Consider the following 22,497-nt stretch of genomic DNA (forward strand, 5'->3'; position numbering starts at 1 on the left):
TGAGGAAGACTAAAGCTTACAAATGGGTTTTTTTTGGTAAAATGGAAATGCATTAAAAAAAGAGTAGTACTACTAAATGGTAATATATAGGAATAATGATCACCAAATCTGCATGCACCCATGCCAAACATTTGTTTAACAACCATTAAGTTTAACAGACTCTTTACAGAAGCTTTTCTAAAAAGCAGAACCTATGTTGCTAAAACCAAGGTAATCCTTCTCTTTCCAGTTTAAAAGCTTTAACACACCAGTACACTCTGAAAAGTGAGTGACAATGAATGTCAACAATAGATTTCAGATCTCCTTTGGCCTTGTAGACCAAGCTTGCTATTTACATTTGAAAGACAATTCCTCTTAACTATTAGTTTTGCAAATACGGGAGGAATGTGCTGAGTTTTGCGTTACAGGTAAGAGTTCTGAACTAGGAAGGATTACAGAGTCATTATTGCAGTAGCCTAGGAGCCATGAGTCCTATTTTCTCCCAGTGCTTTTAAAATCTGTGCCTGTCTTGACATAGCAGAGGATTCTGAAGGCCAGAGTTCTAAGTCATGGACAATCTGATGACAATCCAGACAAGAATTCTATTTTAATTAGTTTCTACTTAATGCATTGTCAGATTTCTAGGAACTCAGTTCTCACTGAATTCCTATTGCCAGAGCTGAAGTGTTTCAAACTGTCTAAAGAGACATCCCTCAAGCCTGTAGAAGAAAACCCAACGATACAGAAAGGGCTTCTCTCCCTGCGCTGTCAGTGCTCCCACCTCTCATTATACGCACACTTAGCAATCTCAAAAATACTAATCAAGCACAAACAAGACATTTTAGACAGTTAAAATCACACATTTACACAGCAGCTACCGTGAACTTTATTTAGAAAAAGAAGTGTTTGCCAGTTCAACTGCCATCACTTTATTAACTTCTCCGCTCACTTGTAGAAAATCAGTTCTTTCATAATGGCTCTGGAAATCATTTATTGCCAGGTAAATGTTCAATCACCAGCAACATATGCTCCCCTTGGAACTCTGGCAGCCTTACCATGAAGAGAGCTATATACACCTTTGCATTTTGCAAAGTAAGCAACACATCTTTCATTCAAGCAAAGTCATTCTTGAGGCAGATGTCACGCTAGCGAAACAGCAAAACCACCTTTACGTTAAGCAATCTTTTCTATCATGACAGTTCCATAAAATGAAGTGCAATTTGCGAGGAAAAAAAATCCATCAGATACCAGTTTTGCATTCTCTTCATGTAACAGTGTAGCCAAGTCTTATTTGTTAGGCTGCAGATGTTGAATTAAAGTGAAACCCAGTATGATAGTCTATCTTCACGAAAATGTCCTGTTGCTAATGCATCTGCTTTTGTCTCCTTTCCTCTTTAATAGTCCTATGCAGTCCTATGCATTAGAAGTTAGAACAAGGCTTCTTCATTCATCTGGAGTCAGAGTTATACTCAATCCTCTAAGCAACCTGCAACGCAGTCTATACACATCTCTGAAAAGAAGTTCTCCATTCTTAAGTAATCCAACCATCACAGAAGATATTTCCCTATTTCTTCAACTTCAGAAGTTGTTTTAATTTCTTTTTCATCTTCACCTTGTAGCCACGTGGCAAAATAGCATTGTCATGGGCTACATACAGTAGGATTTAATCTTTATTAATAGCTTCAGTAGATTGCCCGAGGATTTTTAGTACTGTAGTAGGCTTCACATGCAGCTACATAAGCAGATTCTGGGAAGAAATCATCATGGTATTCTGCTAAAAACCTGAGAAGAAAGCACACCAAAAAAAAAAAGAACAGAACATGAAACATTTAACAGAAAAGCTATTTTCAAATTAATTTTTAAGCTCAGCAAAACCACAGTCTGGAAATTAAGAATTATTACACTTTGAAGTTTGGCATATAAAAGGCTTGCCCTATTTTTACAAGTTTTACATAGTGAGAAACAACCTTCCCCTATCATTTTCAAATCCAAATAGCATTAAAAAAATTTGCTCAAGCTTAATTAAAAAAAATAAATCCAAAAGTTGAAGCTACACTCAGAAAAGAATGCAAAGAACTATCACAGAAGAAAAAAAAAAAAAGAGATCTTTCTGCAACTTGTCAGTCACCTGCTCAGATTACCATTTCCATTTATGTCAAAACCACGATTTTCAGTTATGTCAGTATCTTATACAAATGTCCAGTAACCATTAAGTCAAACTGTATCTTTTATGGTAAGTAAAGCTATGATTTGTGCTTTCCTGTGCCTGTGCATTCAGGGTCTCCACCTCTCATGAGTATCTGATTTAAATATGGCTTTCAGATAAATATGCATCCTCTGCAAATCCAGTTCCCTAATTTCAGATTTCTCCAAGCTGGTCTTCAAATATTACTCAAACAGCCAAGCATCCAATACTTTATCATGTCTTCATGCTCTACTAACATAAAATTCTTTCTTTGGTTTAGGTCTCAAAACAAAAATAAACAATGCTGCTGCTAACACCAGTAACAAACATCTAAAATATCTATAAACTCTCTGCTCTTTCCTCTGTATATGAGAGGATACTAGGTATACAAATGGGGGCAAAAGGGCAAAATGGTTCTTAAACCCTGAAGTACATGATCATGTCATACTTCAGAAAAAACCCACAGACATTCAAAAATACCTGGATATTAAAGATCAGCATCAATAAACGTGGCAAAATGTTAGCCATTTGAGTTCTCCATTTGAGTTACAGTAGGAAGTAATGGAAAGAAAAGGAAGCAGTATCATTTGCAGAATCTGGTGTCTCTCAAGAACCACTGGCTAGGGAGGTAACCTCACTACTGGAAGCTAAAAATATCAGTTTTGCATAGCCAATGCTCTGGACATAGAAAGTCCAAATAAAAAAAAAGTACAGATGAATTCAATTAAAACCATAGTGTTTCTCCAACCTCGCTCACAGCTACATTGCCTGAATTAGGCATGTCCTTTGATCTTAAGAAAGCCAAAGCATAAAAGAATACTAAGATTCTCTATATAAGTCAATCTAAATTCCTGATTAAATTTATTAAATACTGAGAGCTCACACAGAAAGGTTACAGCACAAAAATGGAGGTAAATGAAAAAAGGTTGATTTCATACACCCCCCACAATCCTTGTACTTAAACATGGACATCAAAAAAGTGCTAAACTGGAAGAATAACTGGTTAAATCATACTAACTCTAGAAAAAAGCAGTGAGAAATACAAGCTTTTTTTAGAAGAAATCAATCCTTCAATGTATCACCATTTATTTAGAAGGCACTTTGTCAACTTCCTCCAAACTTCCTTATTTCATAGGAGTTCTGTAATTAATGGTGTAAGACAGACCTAGAATGTTTTCTGACATAAATGTTTCAGGTTGAAGACATGCAAGTGAATAGGCAGGACAACCAATACACTTCCAGAAGATCGAATGGCAGCTTGATTTTGTTTTTAAACATTAAGGAATTCAGCAGAAAAGGCTCTGTTAGGTGACCCATAACAATGTCTAATCAAGCACATAGTTTCTGGCAATATTCAGCTGGGCCAGGTACTGCCAAAAGGGAGAAAGATCTCTCTTGTATTTAAAGCAAGGATCCAACTGGCTCTGCCACAAACTGACACCACATAAGCTATCATAATAAATGTGTAAGAGCTAAGTAAATTTAAAGTTCCACACAGTCTTCATTCACACAATCCAAAGTGCATGAAATACTTTAGCATACTTTTTGTTTATAAGTATTTGTGCTATGCCAGTTTCTCATTGTGTCCAACAGCAGCTTCCAATTTTATTAAATAACACAAAGCAAAAAGGATTACATAATTAAGGTTGAGAGATAATATAAAGAAAAATTTCTATGGAAACTATTTTGCTAAATTAAAAAAATACTTTTAATATTACAGCATGTTACAGCTGCATTATACCAATTTCCTCTCCACAGAAATAAAAGCATTTAAATATATGAAATAAAAACATCAGTAAAATATTTTCCCCTCAAAGAACAAAATGCAGTGAACTACTAAACAGTGAATCCAAGTTAGGTAAACTTTGGCAAAAGAACGAGCCAGAAAAAAGTTTCTTTTCTCAAAAAAAAGAAAAAAAAAGGACAAATCTAGATTAAACCTATAAGCCAGTATTTCATTAATATGCTGTTTGAACCACACAACTTAGTTATTTACTAGCCCTTGTGATTAAACCCATTCCCACCTACCATAAATTGCCACAAATTGCTCTAATACTTCATAAAATGCCTTTTTTTTTTGCATAAGATATACCCCTTAGAAAATAATCCAAAAAACCACAGAAATAATTCACACAATTATATCCTCCCAATCTTCACTGAAACATGTCATTCATTTGCACTACACACACCCCCCTTACTCTAGGAAAACCACTACAAAAGAGTACTGAAATTATAGCAACTTAGAAGCTAATCAAATACCTGAGTCATCAACTGCTATGACCTCTAATGTAGTTGGCTACAAATCACTTTCTGGGATATGTGGGGTTGGTATGAAGCAAGTGTGATAAGGCCTAAAACTTAACAGACTTGAGTTTAACTTTTGACATACTTGGATTGCATAAGATTAAGATGAGCCACTAATGGTATTTAATTAATAATTCTACATTAACACACATTAATGACCTCAAGAGATAAACCGTGAGTACAAACTACAGGGGCTGATCAAATTCTTAGTATCATTGGCTAACATTCTGTAAAACATGGTAACAAGTGCTCGATCATACGAGGCAGTATGTTTTAGACGAACATCAATAAAACAAAGGAACCTGTAGAAGACATTGGGTAGCTGACAGTTCCAAGAATTTTAAGGGCAAGTAATGGGAAACAGGTTCATTTTCTCTTAAAAATTTCCTGACTTTTGCTGAAGATCATCAGTCATAAATGCCAGTTTAGTGCAAGATGAAGTGACAGCTGGTAAAGATGAGAAATTTTAGCTGAGATGCTTGTGGCACAGCTACAACTCAAAAAAAAAAAAAGCAGGCAGAATGCACACAGTCAGATGTATATGTCTCTGTTCTTAACGTAACAGTTGTGAAAAGCAAAATACCCCTGAGCTAGCAGATACAAATTACTTTCTGCAGAGAAGTGGGAACAAACAGGCAAAAGAACCCAAGACCAGCTTCTGCCCCAATCCCTTGTATATCTGTACACAAAGAGCAGTGGCACTTCGAAAGCTACTTTCTATTCAAGCTACATCGCAGTGCAGAAAGCTGGCACAGAAACATTAGGAGTCTCCCAAGACTGTCAGCTACTGGATATTTCACTAATGCTTTGCTCTTGGAAAAGCTGAAATAGCACAAAGATCAATTTCACTGGCACCTGCAAGTCATGAGTCAAGATTTAAAAACAGAGGGAGCTGACTTCACAAGCAGAGTCAATGTTCAGCTATAGATCAGAAACCACATCACTATTTAGCTATTCAGAAATTGCTTCATTACTTTTAACTTAAAAACCTGATCAATTCAGTCACCTGTTGCATTACTGCCTTTTTCATTTTCATAATTTTTTACAGAGTTCATACGCGCACACATCTACAGTGAAACTGCTTATGAGTAACTGAGTTTTGAGATGCGCAGTCCACACAAACATCCTGATGTAAGACTGCACACTTTCTCATCATGAGCATCCACAAAAAGAATACTCATGCTTTACCTCTATGTTGTGAGCAGGAATGTAACACGGCACAATGCAGCTATTTCCCTCGCTACCACAGGTTCCTAGAAGAGTAACACTTCAGAAAGGACTGTGATGTAGACAAGGGAAACAGACATGGACAACCCAGCTTGAAGAATTCCTGCATTTCGATCTTCAGGTCTACCAGTCCGTAAGCAAGCTCACCTCAGGTGACTCCAAGCAACAGCCTCACAAATATACTACTGTCTGGCTGAGAGTTATGCAGGCAGATCTACCAAAAGGAGGCATGGAACTATCATTATCCACATTAAAAGGTCACTTGACATACGTCTGGAATGTTTCTCAACAGTCACTGAATTAGTATGAACTTTAAGAGTGTCATCTGGTAACGAAAACACCCTTGTGTTGGCAGTGTCAACACAACTTATTATCTGAACAGTCTCTGTATGAAGAAAAACACTCTTCTAAACATCAGTTACCACCACATGAGTAAATTCAGGGAAGGCCTGAAAAGTGTGAAAATTATGAAGAAAGGAAAACCTTAGTAATTTTAAAAGCAACCTCAGCCATAAAGGTATAAGAACACAGAGTTAGAAGGAAAAGTTTCCAGGAAGGTGACACTTTCACTACAGCTCTCAGATCTAGAAGGTAAGCAGAAGCTTTTGATGAGATCAGTGGCCTGGGCTACATGTTGTTTGAAAGGCAATTGTAATGATCTATCTAAAGGAATTTGCTTAAAGAGCATGATGGCTCCTAACTCTAGGAGTCACCTCATCAAAAGAAATGTCATTTGCAGATTAAAAAGTTATCTCTTCTCCAAGACTACTACTGAAATACAGGATTTGAAAGCTAAAAGGCTTAGTTTCACCCAAAAGCCTTATGCCACTCCCTCCAACTGATAGGCATGTCTCCATCTGGAAGGCTGTTCAGGGCAAAAGCTCGCCAAGACAGAGTTCATCATAACCCCAATGCAGTCAAGAGAACAAGTGAAGTGAAAAGTTTCAGATGTTTATTCTGACATCCTATGTCTCAAGAACCATGCCAAAGGAACCAACAGGCTTGTTTTGTTGACTGGATTCTTGTCACTCATCCACATACGGGAATAGAGATCATCCTCCTGGGCCTTTAAAGGGCAAGGGCAGAGAATTCTGAAGATGCCAAGCTGCCAACATAACATTTCAGATAATCAGGCTGAGTGAGTGAAAATTAGAAGTGGTAACTTCTAGAAGACCTTTTGGGAAAACAGTCCTACAAGAGCTGAATACAGGAGTCCATGGTTGGTCTTGAGGATGAAGACCCACTTTTGGCAAGGCCAGCACAGATCTCAGAATCAATTCCTAGAGCTGCCTTCTAAAAAAGCTACCAAAACACTTAAATTATTTTGGGCAACCTCTCATGATCCAAACCTCTGCCATTATGATTAGAAATATGCTCTTTATTCAAATACCCAGGCACCTGATGATTTGGTAAGCAGAAGGGAGAGAAGCAATCCACATTGCTTCAGGAAGTATTTTTGGCAAAGCAGTCAAACCTTAGTAAAGAACCATTAAGCACACACGAACAGATTCTGCAGACCAACCAGAGAACAAAAGTCTACTGAAAATAAGAACCTGCATAATACCAGGTACTCATTGACTAAGAAGCTTTCAACAGAAAGGTGCCAGAAGTTTGAGAGGACCCAAGAAGCCTGTTACCATTCTACTCATTCAATGAACACAGCGAAGCCCAAATACAACAGTAATAATGCCCTAAAATAAGGCATATACATTCACTGTACAAGCAGAATTCCTTCATTTCAAAGTGTTTCAAAACTTACTTTGTTAAAGTTCCTTTACCTAAACCCACACCTGTCTATTGACACTCAGAACCTTGATTTTTCTCACATTTAGGCTCCAATTCCATGGTTTCTAGTATGCCATAATTGCTATGCTGCACAGGTACTTTTTGTCAAGTAACTGATTAATCCCAGAACTGAGAGGCAAATGGAAAAGCCTTAATCAATATAAGAAACAGTGGCATTCTTTGTAATCTTTCAAAAAATGACTTTTAATCAGTTCCCATATTGCAACTTTATTGTCACAATGAGTAGCTTCACCTAAATAAAGGTGTTTTCATTCACCACATGCAATGCTTCATTTTTTCCCCCATTCTCAGAAAGCCACTAATAACCTTTCATTAATTACACATTAGCACAGACTAGTGGTCATAATTCACCACTGCAGTTACATATAATAAAATTACTACATTAAAAAAATTTGTTATCAAAACCCAGATCTATTTCTTAAGGTTACTTCAAACAACTTGTCCTCTTTCTATACACACATTTTATTATCACAGCACTCTAATTTAGTCACATTATAATTTGGCTTCCTTCTCATAAAATACTCAACAGTATTAAAATACTTTTCTACTCATGGAGCAAAGTAGCACAATAGATTCAAGCAGGTTGTAAAATGTCGGGAAAAAAGTGAGATCTAAAAATCAAAGAGACAACTGACAGGATATACTGAATTTGAAATATCAGTGGGTTTTTAACAAAACCCAACTCTTTGACCATTAAGAATGTAGTTTTCCACAATCGGAAACACTACATATTGGCCCCATCTGGAAAAGCGTATTAGAAATTTTAGAAGCATTATACTTTAGAAATATTTCATCATTTACTCACTCTTCTGTATTTCATGAAAGTCAAAATACCTATGGCTTTCTGAAGTGCTGTACCATTTTGTGTTGCCTTTTTTCCTAAAATGCAAATGTTGTTGACTGAAATTAACTCTCTGAAGATGGGTCTTGCTATTCTAAAAACAGACATGTTATATTCTCCTAGTTTTTAAGTATATCCTATTGGTCAACAGTTCTGAGAAGTGACGTCTCTGATCCCAAAACAGGTTTCCAACTCAAGGTTGTGTTGAAATCAATGGAAACTGCAAAACAAAAACTCGCACCTTCTTGCCTACCATTTCTCATCATGCCTCTGGAGGCATGCTAAGCAACTCACAATACAGAGAAGTCATAAAATACAGCAAATACAGCATTTTATTAAGATTATGTCTGAAATAATAGAATTGGTTAAAAGGCAATACTTAACTCTTTCTCAAAAACTATTAAAAGGCAGGAAGATTTAATCAGGAGTCCTTTGCTGGTAAGATTACCAGTTAGTAGGCACCAGATTCTGTGTTAGCTTCCACTGCTTGCTCCTGAAGACTCAACTCAAACTCTAAGTGAAATTCAGTAAAACCAACTGGTGACTTTGTCACTAACATCCATTTCAGACTGCTATTCTTCCACAAGTATTATGAATTATTTCAGAGCTAAATAATTTGAAGGCTGGGAGTTTTGTAATTAATTTCAGAAACTATTTTTCTTTACTTCTGCCAATTCTGTAATTGAGAAATCAACTTTCATGTTCTCCATGAAGAAATTTTCATCATGCACACTTCTAGAAAGCTGCACTAAGCACAAAGGGTACAGCTTCTACTTAATATGAAACTCAAAAAGATGTATTTCATACATCCCTTAAAAATATATGATGTCTTGAAAACTGAGATCAATCTTGTCTAGCAGCAATCTGAGGGCATGACTGGAAAATATTACCCATGTAGCATCTCGAAGTGAATTTAATGCATCTATCAAGTACTGAATAAACTCAATAAAACAAGCTTCTACACAAAGTGTTATATTAAATAGGTCTCTGTTTCTCAGCCTGCATGAGATTAATAGTACAAACATTTAATGAAACTGTAAATTTTAGCCATAATTCCTAATACAAAATTAAATCAGTATCTATGCCAGAACTAAATCAGTTGTGTACCACATGGAAGTTGTTCAAAAATACATACCGCTAATGCTTGGACTACACTACCTAGAATTCAAAGAAGATTCAGAAATAGTTTTATTAATGCGGACAGCTTCAATCCCTTGTCTGCTACTAAAAAAAAAGAAAGAAAAGGACAGTACTTCAGTTTGTCACTCGAGGAATTCACTAAAAGAAATTAGACAGTCTTCAGTAAACTGGCTGCTACCATCTAATGCACTGACAGCACAGGACAGTTCTTACCTTTCAAAAGGTAAGCCAGAACAAAACTGATAGAAAATATTTTTAATAAACATACATTAATCCTTTCATTCCCAAAAAGTAAAAGATAGAATTTGAAAAACGAATAAGAACTAGTACAAGATGCCACCCCAGCCTCAAGTTTTCTCTTGTGATGAGAAACAGATAATGCAGAGGTATTTCTGTGATAAAAATCAAGTCTGAACAAGTTTCTAGAAAATGTTAACTGTCTGACCATTTTCAACAACATATAGGACAAAGAAAGAAATACCCAAATGAAAGATGTCCTAAAGCCCCATGAATACCTGTTGAAAAAAAAAAATCTAATAATTTGTATTGGTTTCTGTTACCTATTTGAATCCACAGTAGCCTATCTGGTAAGGAAAATAGTCTAAGAATACTACTTATGACCAAGCTACCTAAGATCAAACGCTTCCCACAGCAGTAATTGTAACTTGGAAGCTTTTTCAGTAAGGCTCTCAATTTGACCAGTTCTGACAAAACCATAGAAATTGTTATTTCAACATAGAAAAGAAACCTTGAGAACAGCATCAGCAAAACATCATGACATTGGCTTAGAAAGCACTTGAAAAAACACACAGCCCTGGAATTATTTTGTCGTACCAGATCTGCAATATCCACACTATGACCTGGGGGGCTCATTTTAGTTTAGTTGTAGTCTGGTCTTGAGGACTGAATGTCCCCTAGTACTGGAGCGCACTTCTGGTTAAGTGTTTTCCAAAAGGAATCCAGCTTGTGTACTCAGAGCACTCTGCAACACAACACAAAGCATGATAAATGGGAACTACCAAGAGATTTGCTTCAAAAGCACCATTTTATCTGACCCAGAAACGCTGATGTGGAAACATCTTCTGCCCTTTTTTTTTTTTAAGTTCTATTTATACATAAGTGCACATTTCAACAAGAGGGTCAGATGGAAAAATGAGACACATACAGATGCTACCACTAGAATTTCCAGTTAAATCACCTCCTTGTTTGTATGGGGAGTGAGGAACCTTCCCCCTATTCCACTCCACCACAGCTCATCCACAGAATGGGTACGAAGAAACTGCATTTAAAATGCTAAAGGGTAGAGATGTGCTCTAGCCAACGCAGAAGAATGTGAACAGGCAGAGGTCTGATAAAAGCTGATTTGATCCACAGTGAGTTAAGCACCCTAAAAAATACTCACTCCAAGCAGAAAAAGGTTTCCAACAAAAAGTACTAATACTGTCCTGTCTAAAGATATTTTGAATACTAATGAGGATCTAACAAAATAGAGATGTAAAAAGGAATCAGTAAAACTTAAAAACTAAATGCTTCAAGAAAAAAAATTCTGTATTGTAGAAACTTTGACATTTGAGACATCTTTTTTTTTTTTCAATAAACACGGAAAAGCATTTTAAAGCTTTCATCTAACATGACTTTCGATATGCTAGTGCCACATTACGTTACTTTTTAATATGTGGCTACTTAAATCTTTGACCAAAATTAAGTTAGGAGTTCCACATTTGTTCCACATATTTACCATTTACAACACTTTCTCTTGGAAGTTTTCCTTGGCAAATTTGTTTTCCATTGTACTGATGTTGCACAATACAGCGCCACACCAGATATCTAACTACCACTACAATGTCATGCAGAGATTATTAGCTAGAGTATCTGACAAAGTAAGCTGATCACGGTGCAGGTATGACCATATCGACTCCAGCCGAGGAGCTAGCGTGGTCAGAGTTTGGGTTCCTCTACAAACCACTGCATTGTGTAACAGAGAAACCTTTCTGTTTAAAGCTCAATTAGGACAGACTTTCCTTTAAAAAAAACCCTACCATAATTAAAAACATGTTCTAAACGACAAGTTTCTCTCCATAATATCAATGCAACATCAAAAGATTATGCTTTCAAAAATAACAACGCTGAGTTTGTATTTCTTCATAAAACATGCTTCTTCACGAAGTCAGGTTTGTCATTCTATACATACTAACAAGTAAACTTTTCTACTTCAGTTCTCTAGCACTGTGTTTATCAAAACTTTAAGTAGGGAGTTCAAGTTCCCTTCAATTTGAGTTACAGAATCAAAAATACTGTATTAATCTTTATTCATATTGCTATTATGAAAATCTTATATTGATTTTGCCATATTCTTGTAGTTATAGGAAATGAACATCTTATTTTAAAAAAACCTTTGTTATTCCAGAACACTTAAATCTATGTAACAATTCAAACGCTGCTGTGGTACATCGTGTCACCTTACCTCAGAAACATTTCAAAGTGTTTTACCAACGCCTTTAGGTTTTTGTCAGGAAAGCACATCTTCCCCAGTATTTCTGGTAGCTTTACTGTAAATAAAGGGAAATAATGTTTACATCTGTTCTTTTAAAAACAAACTCTAATTACTTTTATCCACTATACAGAGAAGAATTAAAAATTACTTCTCCCTGCAGCCTTCACTTTTCTTTGCAAGTTACCCAGTGATCTTACAAAACCTTACTCAAAAGAAACGTGCTGAGAAAGTGAATGCTGCTTGGCTTAATTGGAAGTAATGCTTGTTTACTTTTGTTAAATGAAGGCTTACACAGCCAGTAAGAGATAAGCAAGTTCATGAACAGCTTAAGAGTTTTAAAGAGATTAAAATGTACACTTCTCCAAGAATAAAACTAAATGTGATAAAGCAAACAGAAAATCACAGGTATACTCTCGCTGGGAAAAAATAACCAAATCAACAAATAAAGCAGCTCTGATTCAGCACAGAGTTCTGCATCAGTTTACCAAACATCCGTAGCAAATGTTGAGATCCATAGATATATGAGGGAGGTGGTGGTTGATCACTTGGTGGATAATTCTCTGGCATCAATTTCCAGGACAAAACCTAAACGCAAGACATGAAAATGTTGGTTATGAAATCTTTATAGCACCATGAATAATTTAGTCTGTGCAGAACTTCAAAATCAAAAGATGAAATAAGCAATACAAACAAAACCTTTTCTTATATAGCCCTACTCTGAGGTCAACAAAACCTTTAATCATTGAATCTAGGACAGTAACATAAAAATCTGTTACCTCATTCAATTCATTGTTTCTTCTACCTTCAAAGCCAGTAAAAACTGCACTCCCCTCTTTGCTAGGAGTCAAAGTTATAGGTGAAGATGATCCACTATGGACAGGGGTTTCTTCAAAAGGGAAAGAAAAACAAAACAGAAGAAATCAGAAATAAATTTTACTATCTGTTATGGAACTATAAGCCATTAAACATAACTAAGGCCTGCCACTAAAATGTTTGAAGTCTTAAACACTGGAATTCAACAAACGCTATCCTAAAGCAGGCTCACAGAAAAGCAGCCCCTTGAGTTCTCTTGAGAAATACAGTACCAAAGTACTGAGAACATTGCTTTCTATTTCTCCCTTTGGTATAAACTTCACAGGTAAATGATAGAAAAAGTAATGAATTCCTACTTCAATCATTCAGTTCACAGTCCAGATGACATTAAAAAAAAAAAAAAAGAACAAGACTTAAAATCTTGTTTAGAGCAGTAATTTAAAGAGCAAAACCTACTTTTTTCCAAGTGTAAGAAGAGTTTTGGCATAGAAGCTGGGGTCTCAAGATGCCGTCGTTTAGGCTGCGGTGAAGCACTGCTTTCTGATAACCTGTCGCAGTTAGAGCTGTGGCGTGTAGAACGTCTCAGCGACTGCAGGATTTCAGGTTCTGCTTTTCGTCTTTTTGGTGTGGCTGGCTCCCCTGTTGTAGGCTGGCTGTCGGTTGACTGAGGCGTTGGTGGATTCAACAGAGGAGGACTTGGGGAAAGCTCCTCCTGATTTCTAGGAAATAAAGGCAGCTTTATAAAAGCAAAGAGATCAGGGCTCTTCCCCCAAAAGAGATGCTTCTAGTTTCACAGATCTTGTTAAACACTATCAAAGTGATGAGGTCTTCTTTTAAATACTATTTTCCAGAAACATATTTTCAAATTTAAAAGTTAATTTACATTTCAGTGTAAACTTTTTTTCCCCACAAAGTTGCAGTCTAACTCTACACCAGTCAGTATAAATCCCTTTTGAAATTAACCAGATAGAAATTCAGAACCTGAATTCCAAATTCAGGCAAGTAATTCACAGAAAAGTTCAACATTTTATCAAGACAATTTTTACGTCAAAAGTCTGTGAGAAATCATCCTATTCTGAACACATAACCACATTCTATTAAATTTTCCTCAGGAGATAAGCAGTATTAGACTCCATATACCCAACCTACCTGTTAGTATTTGTTGAGTTTTCTTTGATGGGAAGAAAGAATTTTGATGAAGTCACCTTCTTAAATTGAGCTTGTTCATAAGGATAGAGCAAAATTAATGGAAGTGTGAAGTCAAAGGTTATTCTCAGCCCATCCACCATCTCTTTACATAGCTCAACACTAAAGGAAAAAAAAAGATTATGAATTTCAAAGTTGCATGTCAAAATTTTTCAATGTAGTTGTAGGAAATTCCCTTTCAATACAAATCATTAACGTCCTAACTGTGATATGCTGACTTCATCACTAAGTTATGAAGTGCAAGAAGCAGTGATTGCTGTTGGTAAATTCAGACAAATACAAATTTTAAAAGTCTGCTTAGTAAGGTCAAAATCATACAATTGTTCTGTTGTATTACTATTTACTGGATTAATAAAATCTACAGTAAATAAAGTTAGTTTTTCATGCAAGCATCATTTCGGTTTTCCAAGTTTATTAGGCTCAAAAGAGGGACCTGCCAGAAAAAGTAAATACTGAATAGATTGAATCTCTGTCTAAAAGGCATATGTAGAATTTGGTCTATAGCCGCTAACATGCAGTTAAGGCCGTGCTTAAGAGATATCCTGTGAAGCAACAAAACCAGATACATTTGCATTGGAGATCAGTTTCCAACAGCCTGCTCCTGGTAACCAAAGCACTACATTTAGAGGCTACCAGGAATTTCAGATTGGGTTTGTGTAAAAGACCCACGGTGCTAGGTGGTGAGTAGATGTGCTGCTAAAAGCAGAACTAAGAACACTGAGTTCAGCATACCTTCAACACCTCTCACCTCTATGAGGGTATTCATCTCTCACATCTCAAGTACATATATGTGTATGGCAAAAGTAATTCGATTCTGCCACAATTACTCACATTAGAAATTCCATACCTCCTATTACCATTCCATACCACCTGCTGAAACTACTGCCTTTTTTGTTTTTAAACACTATATATAAATTGGGTCAGGGGACTATCATATGCAGAAATTCTATCACATCCAAGAAGGTCAATGACCTTCTGTGTTAGAGCAGCAAGGGCAATACAATAAAGTTCTCAGTGGAATCTCTCCTGCTTAATTGATCACTGAAATTACACATTTTCCTTATTAAAACACCTTCTTTATTGAGGAAATCAGTTTAACATACAGCTTTAAAAAAAATCATAATGTGCATACAACCTTTTGTTCATGTTTCTGATGTCTCATCTAACTTCTTGTTTGGGAGATTATATTACAAAGAAGGAAAGTTTCATTAATCTGTCAAATAATGAACGACACCAGTATAAACCAAGACACTCACATAAATCCAAATATTGCAAGGAATAACATAATTATACACCATGGAAATAGAATGTGGTAACAGAAGTCAAGATTTCTTTGATAAAATACAAGTTTTCACCCCAGTGTAGACCCAGATAAAGAAACAGTCTCATCTAATATTGAGAATCTTTAACATAAGAGGGAAAAAAAAGGGAAAAAAGAGAAAAAAAAACCCACCAAAGAACAAACCAACCACACTGCAAACACACAAGGTTAACATAATGCATTTGTAGCATGGTAGAAGAATATACAGCTGAGCTGAGAAAACAGCAACTAAGATACAATCAATTTTAATAAACAGGACTGGTGTTACTACAGTTTTCCTACATATTGACTCTAGGATTTAAGATATGTCAATTTAAAAAAAAAAAAAATCACCTGCTCTTGGAGTTCTCTATAAGTGTTTATATAAAATTTTTATCCTTTATAAAATTTGAATCTGTTCAGCTTTATTTAAGCAGTTAATTCTCATATCAGGTACTGTCTCAGTGCTGAGAAAATTCTTCACATAGACAACAGCAATGCATTCTTCCAAAATAGGTCACGATATTCGCAAGAACTTCCATGATAAAAGGGGATATTGATGGTTTTGCATAATAATTTTTCAGATTATAGGGATTCTCACTGATAAACAAATTGTCAGTGTTACTGTACTTTAGGTATGCGTCAAATATTTTAAGCTCCATAAATAGCCATACATTACAGTATAAGCTCACAGAAGTGAACAGCCTTGAAACAGAACATGGGATGCAAGGTCGCTCTTCTTGTGACAAAAGCACTGGGCTAAAGATTACTTACTTCTTCTCTGGTGGCACATAATGAAGATTCATATTAGCATGTGGTGTCATCTGATGGTGCCGAGATCTTTCATTGGCTGAAAAAGCTGCATTAATAGCAAAATGTTTCACGTAAGACTCCAGGATGGTTATTATATTTGTCTGACAAGGAAGCTTCACTAGCTGAAAAAGAAAAAACAAATTAATGTCTTACAAAAATAATTAGTAAGTATAACAAGCTAAAACAGGAGCTTGTAATGTACTGACTAGTTAATAAGTCTCTATTGCCTCAAGTTCTTTCAGGAGTGATTAATTAAAACTGCATTTTTGAGCAATCTTTCATAAACCTCTGGAGAAACCAAAATATGGTCAGGTTAACAGGCTTACTACATTTCCAGCTTTAAAAAGCAATCTGCACTGTAAAACACAATTGGGTACTGAAATGTTACATTCTTAAATATAATGACAACTCACCATTTTAGCTATAAGACAAGTCTGCTCCCTGCACTCTTTTTATTCTTCCTTCTACTGTCTAAGCTCACCTTTGCAATAAAGTTCAAAAAACCAGGGAGTTGCTATACGCAAGAACTACTTTTGATGCCCTCCCCACCTCCCCATGCACGCTCATTTCACAGCTTGTATTTCATACCCGTTTTCTTCTATTAATATAGTAACAGTCTTCCTCAAGCTTCTTTTTCAAGACTTCAGGAATTTCTATGCTTATTGCTCTTTCTTCCATGTCCCTTTTTGTGTGACTGTCTTGTTCTTCTTTCTGCAACAGACCAGTGCAAGAAACAATGTATTGGTTTTGCTTAAGAACACTAAAGAAAAAGAACTTCAGTAGTCAGGATACAATGTAACAATCAAGTTTTGTCATGAAAAATAAAATATATAAAGTAAAGATTTAAGTGGATAGTTGCCTTACTGTAAACAATTTAACGATATTGCCTTGAAGTCATTTGTGAAATCATTTTTTAAAACTCTTTTTCTAATTTAGCATTCACTTATGTATGTAACACAAGTGAACGAACTGAAATTCGTTAGGTTTTGCTGCTTCGCATCACCCATACCGTAGCAGATTCCACAGATCTTCGGAACAACTGTTTACACTGTACTTTCTTTTCAATAATGTAGAGAAAATAAGGGTTTTTTTCTTGAAGTCAGTCTTCTACATTTTAATTTAAGACTACAGTTGACATGCCCATTTCACAGTAAAATACAAAAACCAGAAAGATCCTGCTGCTATTAGATTTGTCCAACCTGCATAGATAGACCAGTAAAATTTTACAGCACCCACAAATCTGAATAATTTAGTTTCCTATGTTTTCTCCACATAAGCCTTACGTGTAGAAAGAGAGGAAAAGAACCAAATGCATATTTTTAGGTTAAAATGTCATATTCTTGTAGAATTCTTTCATCTTCTATAATTTTCAAGAACTCAACCACCGTAAGCACCATCAGTATGAAAATTATGCTTTTAATATCAGCTAAATAACCAGCTGTGTACTGTATTTCATCTACTTCAATTCTGCCAGAGTTTCAAATACAGATGTTTAAATTCTATTAAACTAAGGAACTCATGAATATACCATTTCTGTCCTCTCTTCTATGTCACTTTCTTCACTTTTTATTTCTTCATCTGTTCCTTCATCACTGTCGTCAGAAGAAGAACTACTTATAGCTGTGTAAAAGAGATTTCACATATTTATCTCACATTACTATATTGCAGAGGTTAAGACCAAACAATTTCAGGCCTTAACGCAAAAACAAAACATAAACCAACGATGACTAGCTTGTTATATTTCATGAGGATGAATAATTCTAATTGAATTAAACACACAAGTATTATTTACAGAACACTATAAACTTTTTAAATATGTAAGACAAAACATTTACAGGAAGTATTCTTACATCATCTCTAATTAAAAAAAAACACTTTTAAAAGCTCCCTACATTTATGAACAGTCATGTATCTTTTCAATTTTTATTGGACTTTATTTCTGAACAGGGGATTAACATATTAATCATTCAATCAGAAGGGCTGGATCTGTGCAGCAACAGTTGCCAGAACATCAGTTAAGTGCCAGCCAGTGTTCCTACTGGTTTTCAAGCTACAAAAAAAAAATGCTATGAAATCAAAGAGCTTGTTTGAGAGTGAAATCAGCCAGTCCGCTGACAAGAAACAGACCTTTGTGCCAGATAGACTGGGGAAAAAAGAAAATCTTATTGCACCCCTAAAATACATAGGAACACTAGCAGGGAAAGTGTCCTGTTTCCTAACACCAAACAAAGAAAACTGAGGGCTTCTTGCACCTAGCAATACTGCACTAAACAAAACAGCATTAAGCTCCAAAATCACCGATTAGAATAGTTCAGTGGAAGTGACAAAAAGAAAAGTTTCTAGAACACAAGAAAGGAGATAACTTAATAGAAGCTTAGCATGAAACAGTGCTCACTCTTCATACGACTGCCTCAACATATTTCACACAGGACTGTGATACTCTCGTGTCATCCTAATACCAAGTTACAGCATGCATTGTACCTCTAACTCAAAAAGTTCAAAAGCATCATGCCAGCAATCAAAGAATGAAAATAAGCTCACAGTTTTCGCTACTCTCATCATTTTCTTCAGCAGGAAGGCTTTTTAATACAGAGTCAACACCAGGCAACCTGCAACGTCTCTTCTTTCTTCCCTTTCTTCTCCTACAGAACATAAAACGGTTCACTGAGATTTGGCTAATATTAATTTTTTTATCCTAGCTAACTACATTACATGCAAATGCACAGGAAATGTATGTTTGAGTTCTTTTTGTTAATTAATGTTGAAATAATTTGGACAACACTTATTTGAGAGTGGATATCTTGACATCTGTACATTACCTCATATTTGTGTTCTCAAGCAGATCCTCAAGCCATGGCCAACCAATATTAGATTATTGCCTGAAGAAAACCTGAAGTATTTTTCAGCCAAAGTTATTTTTCAAGTACATTTCTTTGAGAAGATGTAGATTCAAACAGGCATTTCACAGCAATAGTTAGGAACAACACAGTTATTAAGCGTTAGCCATTTAGAGCAGTGTTTAATAACAATATGTAGGTATCTACCCTTAGTATGAGAAGAGTAGCTCTCTAATGCACTGACTGTACTGAGTAAATATCTACCACCTACAGCATGAGCTTAGAGGCCAAGCTCACTTGTAGACACCTGAATGTATCTGTTTGAATCTGAAAATGAATCTCTCATTGATTTTGAAACCAAAAAGATTTCTTACATGCGAGCCACAGCCTTCCGTGCCAATTTACGCTGTAATCTGCGGTTTTCGTCTGTATCACGAAGAACATGATCTTCAGCTGCCCATCTATCCCAGCTAAGGATAGGTCAAAAGAAAATTATTAACAGCTGTGAATATATGCCACCCATGATTACTAATGAAATAATATACATTAAATCTACAAAGCACTCTTTTAATGTCATTTAGAAGCAACATCTGTATCACAAGGTTTGCATCCTTTTGTATTCACATGGTTTCAACTTTCACATTGTTATCTAAAATCTTTCAAACTTTGACTTAACATGCGATAGCATTTGTAGCACCAACACAAGCTATAAATCACAGCCAGAGATGGCACTCATGTACTGGCCTTCATAACCAAACAATCCAAGTCTAGATTTAACAAGGCATAAACTCCTTTTATCAATGGAAACCTAGGAGCCACAAGTATATGCCAAAGACAGGTATCCCATAAAGTTTAAACTCATGGCTACCAAACTGATCCACTGAAATTTATGGATACAGACCAATGTGTCAACATGAGCAAGGATATTAAAGGCGTTCACAAAAGCAAAAACATTCATGCAAACATCAAAGTCCTTTGATATTCTGTGTAATGCTTTTCTTTGCAGAATAAAATAGAAGAAATGGAAGAACTGAAACCATGCACACAGGTTCTTACCTTCTGTTCCAACCGTTAAAATGGATCAGATATTCTGGAATCTTTCTGCCTTTCTCATCTTTTCCAACAACAATATCAACAATCTGAAACAAATATTGAGTAGCATGTATTAAAAAGCTTGAGAGAAAGTGAGCTTTCCAGTATTTAGAAAATTTACACACAAAGGAAAAAGAGAAATGTTTATTTACAGAAATTAAATATACCTGTAATTTTGCCAGTGAACATTGATATGAACAGAAGACACAGATTATACTAAATGGTCAGGAAAACCAGCTTTTCTGCTGAGCACTTTTAAAGTTGGGGTCTGCTAACCATCTTTGTCCTGTTCTCAAATGTTCCATGCTTTCAAGACAGACAAAGGGAGATGCAAAACAATGCAGTATCACAATATGGATACACAGATACACATCTGGGCTACTAATACTTTCTTCTGTGTGCTGTCTCTTCCTTCCCTCAAAGCAGGAGACAACAGTTCTATATATATAAACCTCAGAAACACTGCCTTCTTGAACTACGCTGAATCTTAGACACAAAGCATTAGAAGGCTTTGTGAATATCTAAGCCTTCGTTTTCCTTTATTTTTTACTGTTTTTGCACACAGGTTACCCCTAGGGCTGGCAGTTAAAGCTGTTGGGGTGGTCAGAACATAGGAATACACGTACAAACAAAAACCAACCCAAAATATTACAGGAAGGTGGAGTTCCTGATCAAACCTGCAGCAAAAAGTATGAATTTGGTCAGGAATCCAGTTGCAATACCTCCCATTTCACCCCTCTCTGTAACAAAACAAACAAAAAAATCCAGAACTCTATTTACAAGTTAGGTACAGATGAATTAGGATTGAAAAAACTATTTCTTGTCCCACTGATAGGCCGAAACAATATTATATTTACATAAAGCTCTACAATTACTACTACTATTCTTAGGGCCAGGTCCAGGTGAGTAAGTCACCTCTTACTGCAACACTTACAGTCCACCACTCACTGCTTGCTATCATATTTCTGTGTATAGTCTCCTGTACCATCGGTACCATTTAAACCCTTCTGAAAGGCAGGAGCAAAGGCAGTAAGGGTAGGGGAGCTGGAAAAGGGAATAAATCAAGCTACGCTACGAAAGCGCAGGGATGAAAATAAGATTGCGGAATTACTTTGCAGGCGTTCGGCCGAGAACGGAAGGCGGGAAACGAGTCCGACACTTCCAGAGGCCTTCGGCGGCTCCGCTCTCTACCTGACGCAAGAGCAAGGCCCCGGCAGCCCGGGCTCCACCGCCTCTTTGTCACCCAGGCAGCGGGACGCTTCCGCCCCGCGGGGGGAAGGCCCAGAGGCTGGTACACAGCTGCTACGCGCACCCCCCACCCCCGGGCGGAGGGGCCGGTGGAAAGGGGAGGGGGGGAAGAAAACCAAGCCCTGCCAGGGGGCCAGGATGAGACGCCCGGGGAAGGATGACTGCGGCACAAGGACGGGGGCAGGAGAAGCCCAGCGGGAACGAGCACCGTCTCGCTTTGTCTCCCGCCCCGCGGCCTCTTCGCCTGCTCCCTCTCCTCCCCGGGCCAGCGTCCGTTTCCCACAGCAAGTGCTGCTGGCGGAGCCGCCCCTCCCACCTCCGCCTCCTCGGCTAGACCCGCAGCCGCTTCCCCCTCCGCCTCCCGCCCGGGGGCGCGCGCAACGCCCAGCGGAGAGCGTTAACGGCAGCAACGGCGGCGGGCCGGGCTCCGCGCCGGCCCCGCCCCTCCGCGCTCCCTCCTGCCCGGCGCGCCTCGCCGCTGCCCCGCGGCGGGGCGGGGTGAGTGGGAGAGCAGGGTCGCGCTCGGCGGGTCACCTTGGCATCATAGAGCACTTTGGCCTTGGTGGGGTCGGGCTCGAAGCAGAGAACTCTCTCCCCCCGGTGGAACTTAAATTTCATTCCCCGCGAGGTCATTTGTTCATCATGGCGCAAAGGAGAGGAGCCCCGCCCCCTCCCGCGGGGGAGGTGCTGTGCCCGGCCCCGCCCCGCCCCCGACGGACCCCAGCTCCTCGGGCGGATGCGGGCAGGCAGGAGGGAGGGAGTTCGGGTGTTGCGCCCGGCCGCCCCTGCCCTTCGCCGGTGAGCGGCGTCCGGCCCTGGCCGCGGCGGAGTCGGGCCGTTCTCTTGTGCCCGCCCCGCCGCCGGTCACGCGGAGTGCGTGGCACGGGTGGCTGGGAACCGGGCGCGGTAGGGGCGGTGGCGAGGGGACACGTCTCTCCGGGCGGGAGGGCGGCCGGAGGCCGGGGAGCCTGGGCTGGGTGAGGCGAGACGAGAGCTCTCGGCCCTGGCAAGTCATTCGGCTTTGCTGCCGGTGCCCCACCGCCCCGTGAGCAGGGGCCTGCGCTGGGCGTGTGCCTGCCTGCGGAGCGGTGTGCTGGAGAGTGAGCTCACCCCGAGAGCAGCAGCGGCCCTTCTCTCCGTTGCTGCTTCCCCCGAACATCCGCACACGGCTCTCAGTCGTTACCCTCTTTGCTGTGTCCTCCGCTAAGCAGA

General features: G+C 38.1%; 1 protein-coding gene across 2 annotated transcripts; it reads right to left on the bottom strand.

Moving 5' to 3' along the window:
• Positions 1-818: 818 nt before the first annotated feature.
• MSL3 (MSL complex subunit 3) lies at positions 819-22,069 on the bottom strand. Of its 2 annotated transcripts, none has more exons than XM_075776351.1 (13): positions 21,820-22,069; positions 20,002-20,084; positions 19,320-19,415; positions 18,650-18,750; positions 17,637-17,728; positions 16,697-16,819; positions 16,070-16,230; positions 13,939-14,097; positions 13,246-13,508; positions 12,753-12,862; positions 12,462-12,561; positions 11,947-12,031; positions 819-1,761 (listed from the first exon to the last, which is right to left on the bottom strand). In XM_075776351.1, the coding sequence occupies exons 1-13, from the start codon at positions 21,916-21,918 to the stop codon at positions 1,662-1,664; spliced, it is 1,572 nt and encodes a 523-aa protein (XP_075632466.1). In that variant the 5' UTR covers positions 21,919-22,069; the 3' UTR covers positions 819-1,661. The 2 variants fall into 2 exon arrangements, with proteins under 2 accessions (XP_075632466.1, XP_075632456.1); XM_075776341.1 differs by lacking the exon at positions 21,820-22,069 and adding an exon at positions 21,149-21,716.
• Between the last annotated feature and the right edge of the window lie 428 nt (positions 22,070-22,497).

This window comes from Balearica regulorum, chromosome 1 (assembly GCF_011004875.1).
Source record: "Balearica regulorum gibbericeps isolate bBalReg1 chromosome 1, bBalReg1.pri, whole genome shotgun sequence".
In the NCBI taxonomy this organism is placed as follows: Eukaryota; Metazoa; Chordata; class Aves; order Gruiformes; family Gruidae; genus Balearica; species Balearica regulorum.

What these genes read in the sequence shown, in the direction of transcription:
- MSL3 (XM_075776351.1), bottom strand. Translation starts at nt 21,918, where the DNA reads ATGACCTCGCGGGGAATGAAATTTAAGTTCCACCGGGGGGAGAGAGTT. An exon ending in TTTAACGGTTGGAACAGAAG is followed by an intron (nt 19,416 to 20,001) that starts GTAAGAACCTGT and finishes ACCTATCCTTAG; the next exon opens with CTGGGATAGATGGGCAGCTG. An exon ending in ACATTTGCTACGGATGTTTG is followed by an intron (nt 12,032 to 12,461) that starts GTAAACTGATGC and finishes CTTTATTTACAG; the next exon opens with TAAAGCTACCAGAAATACTG.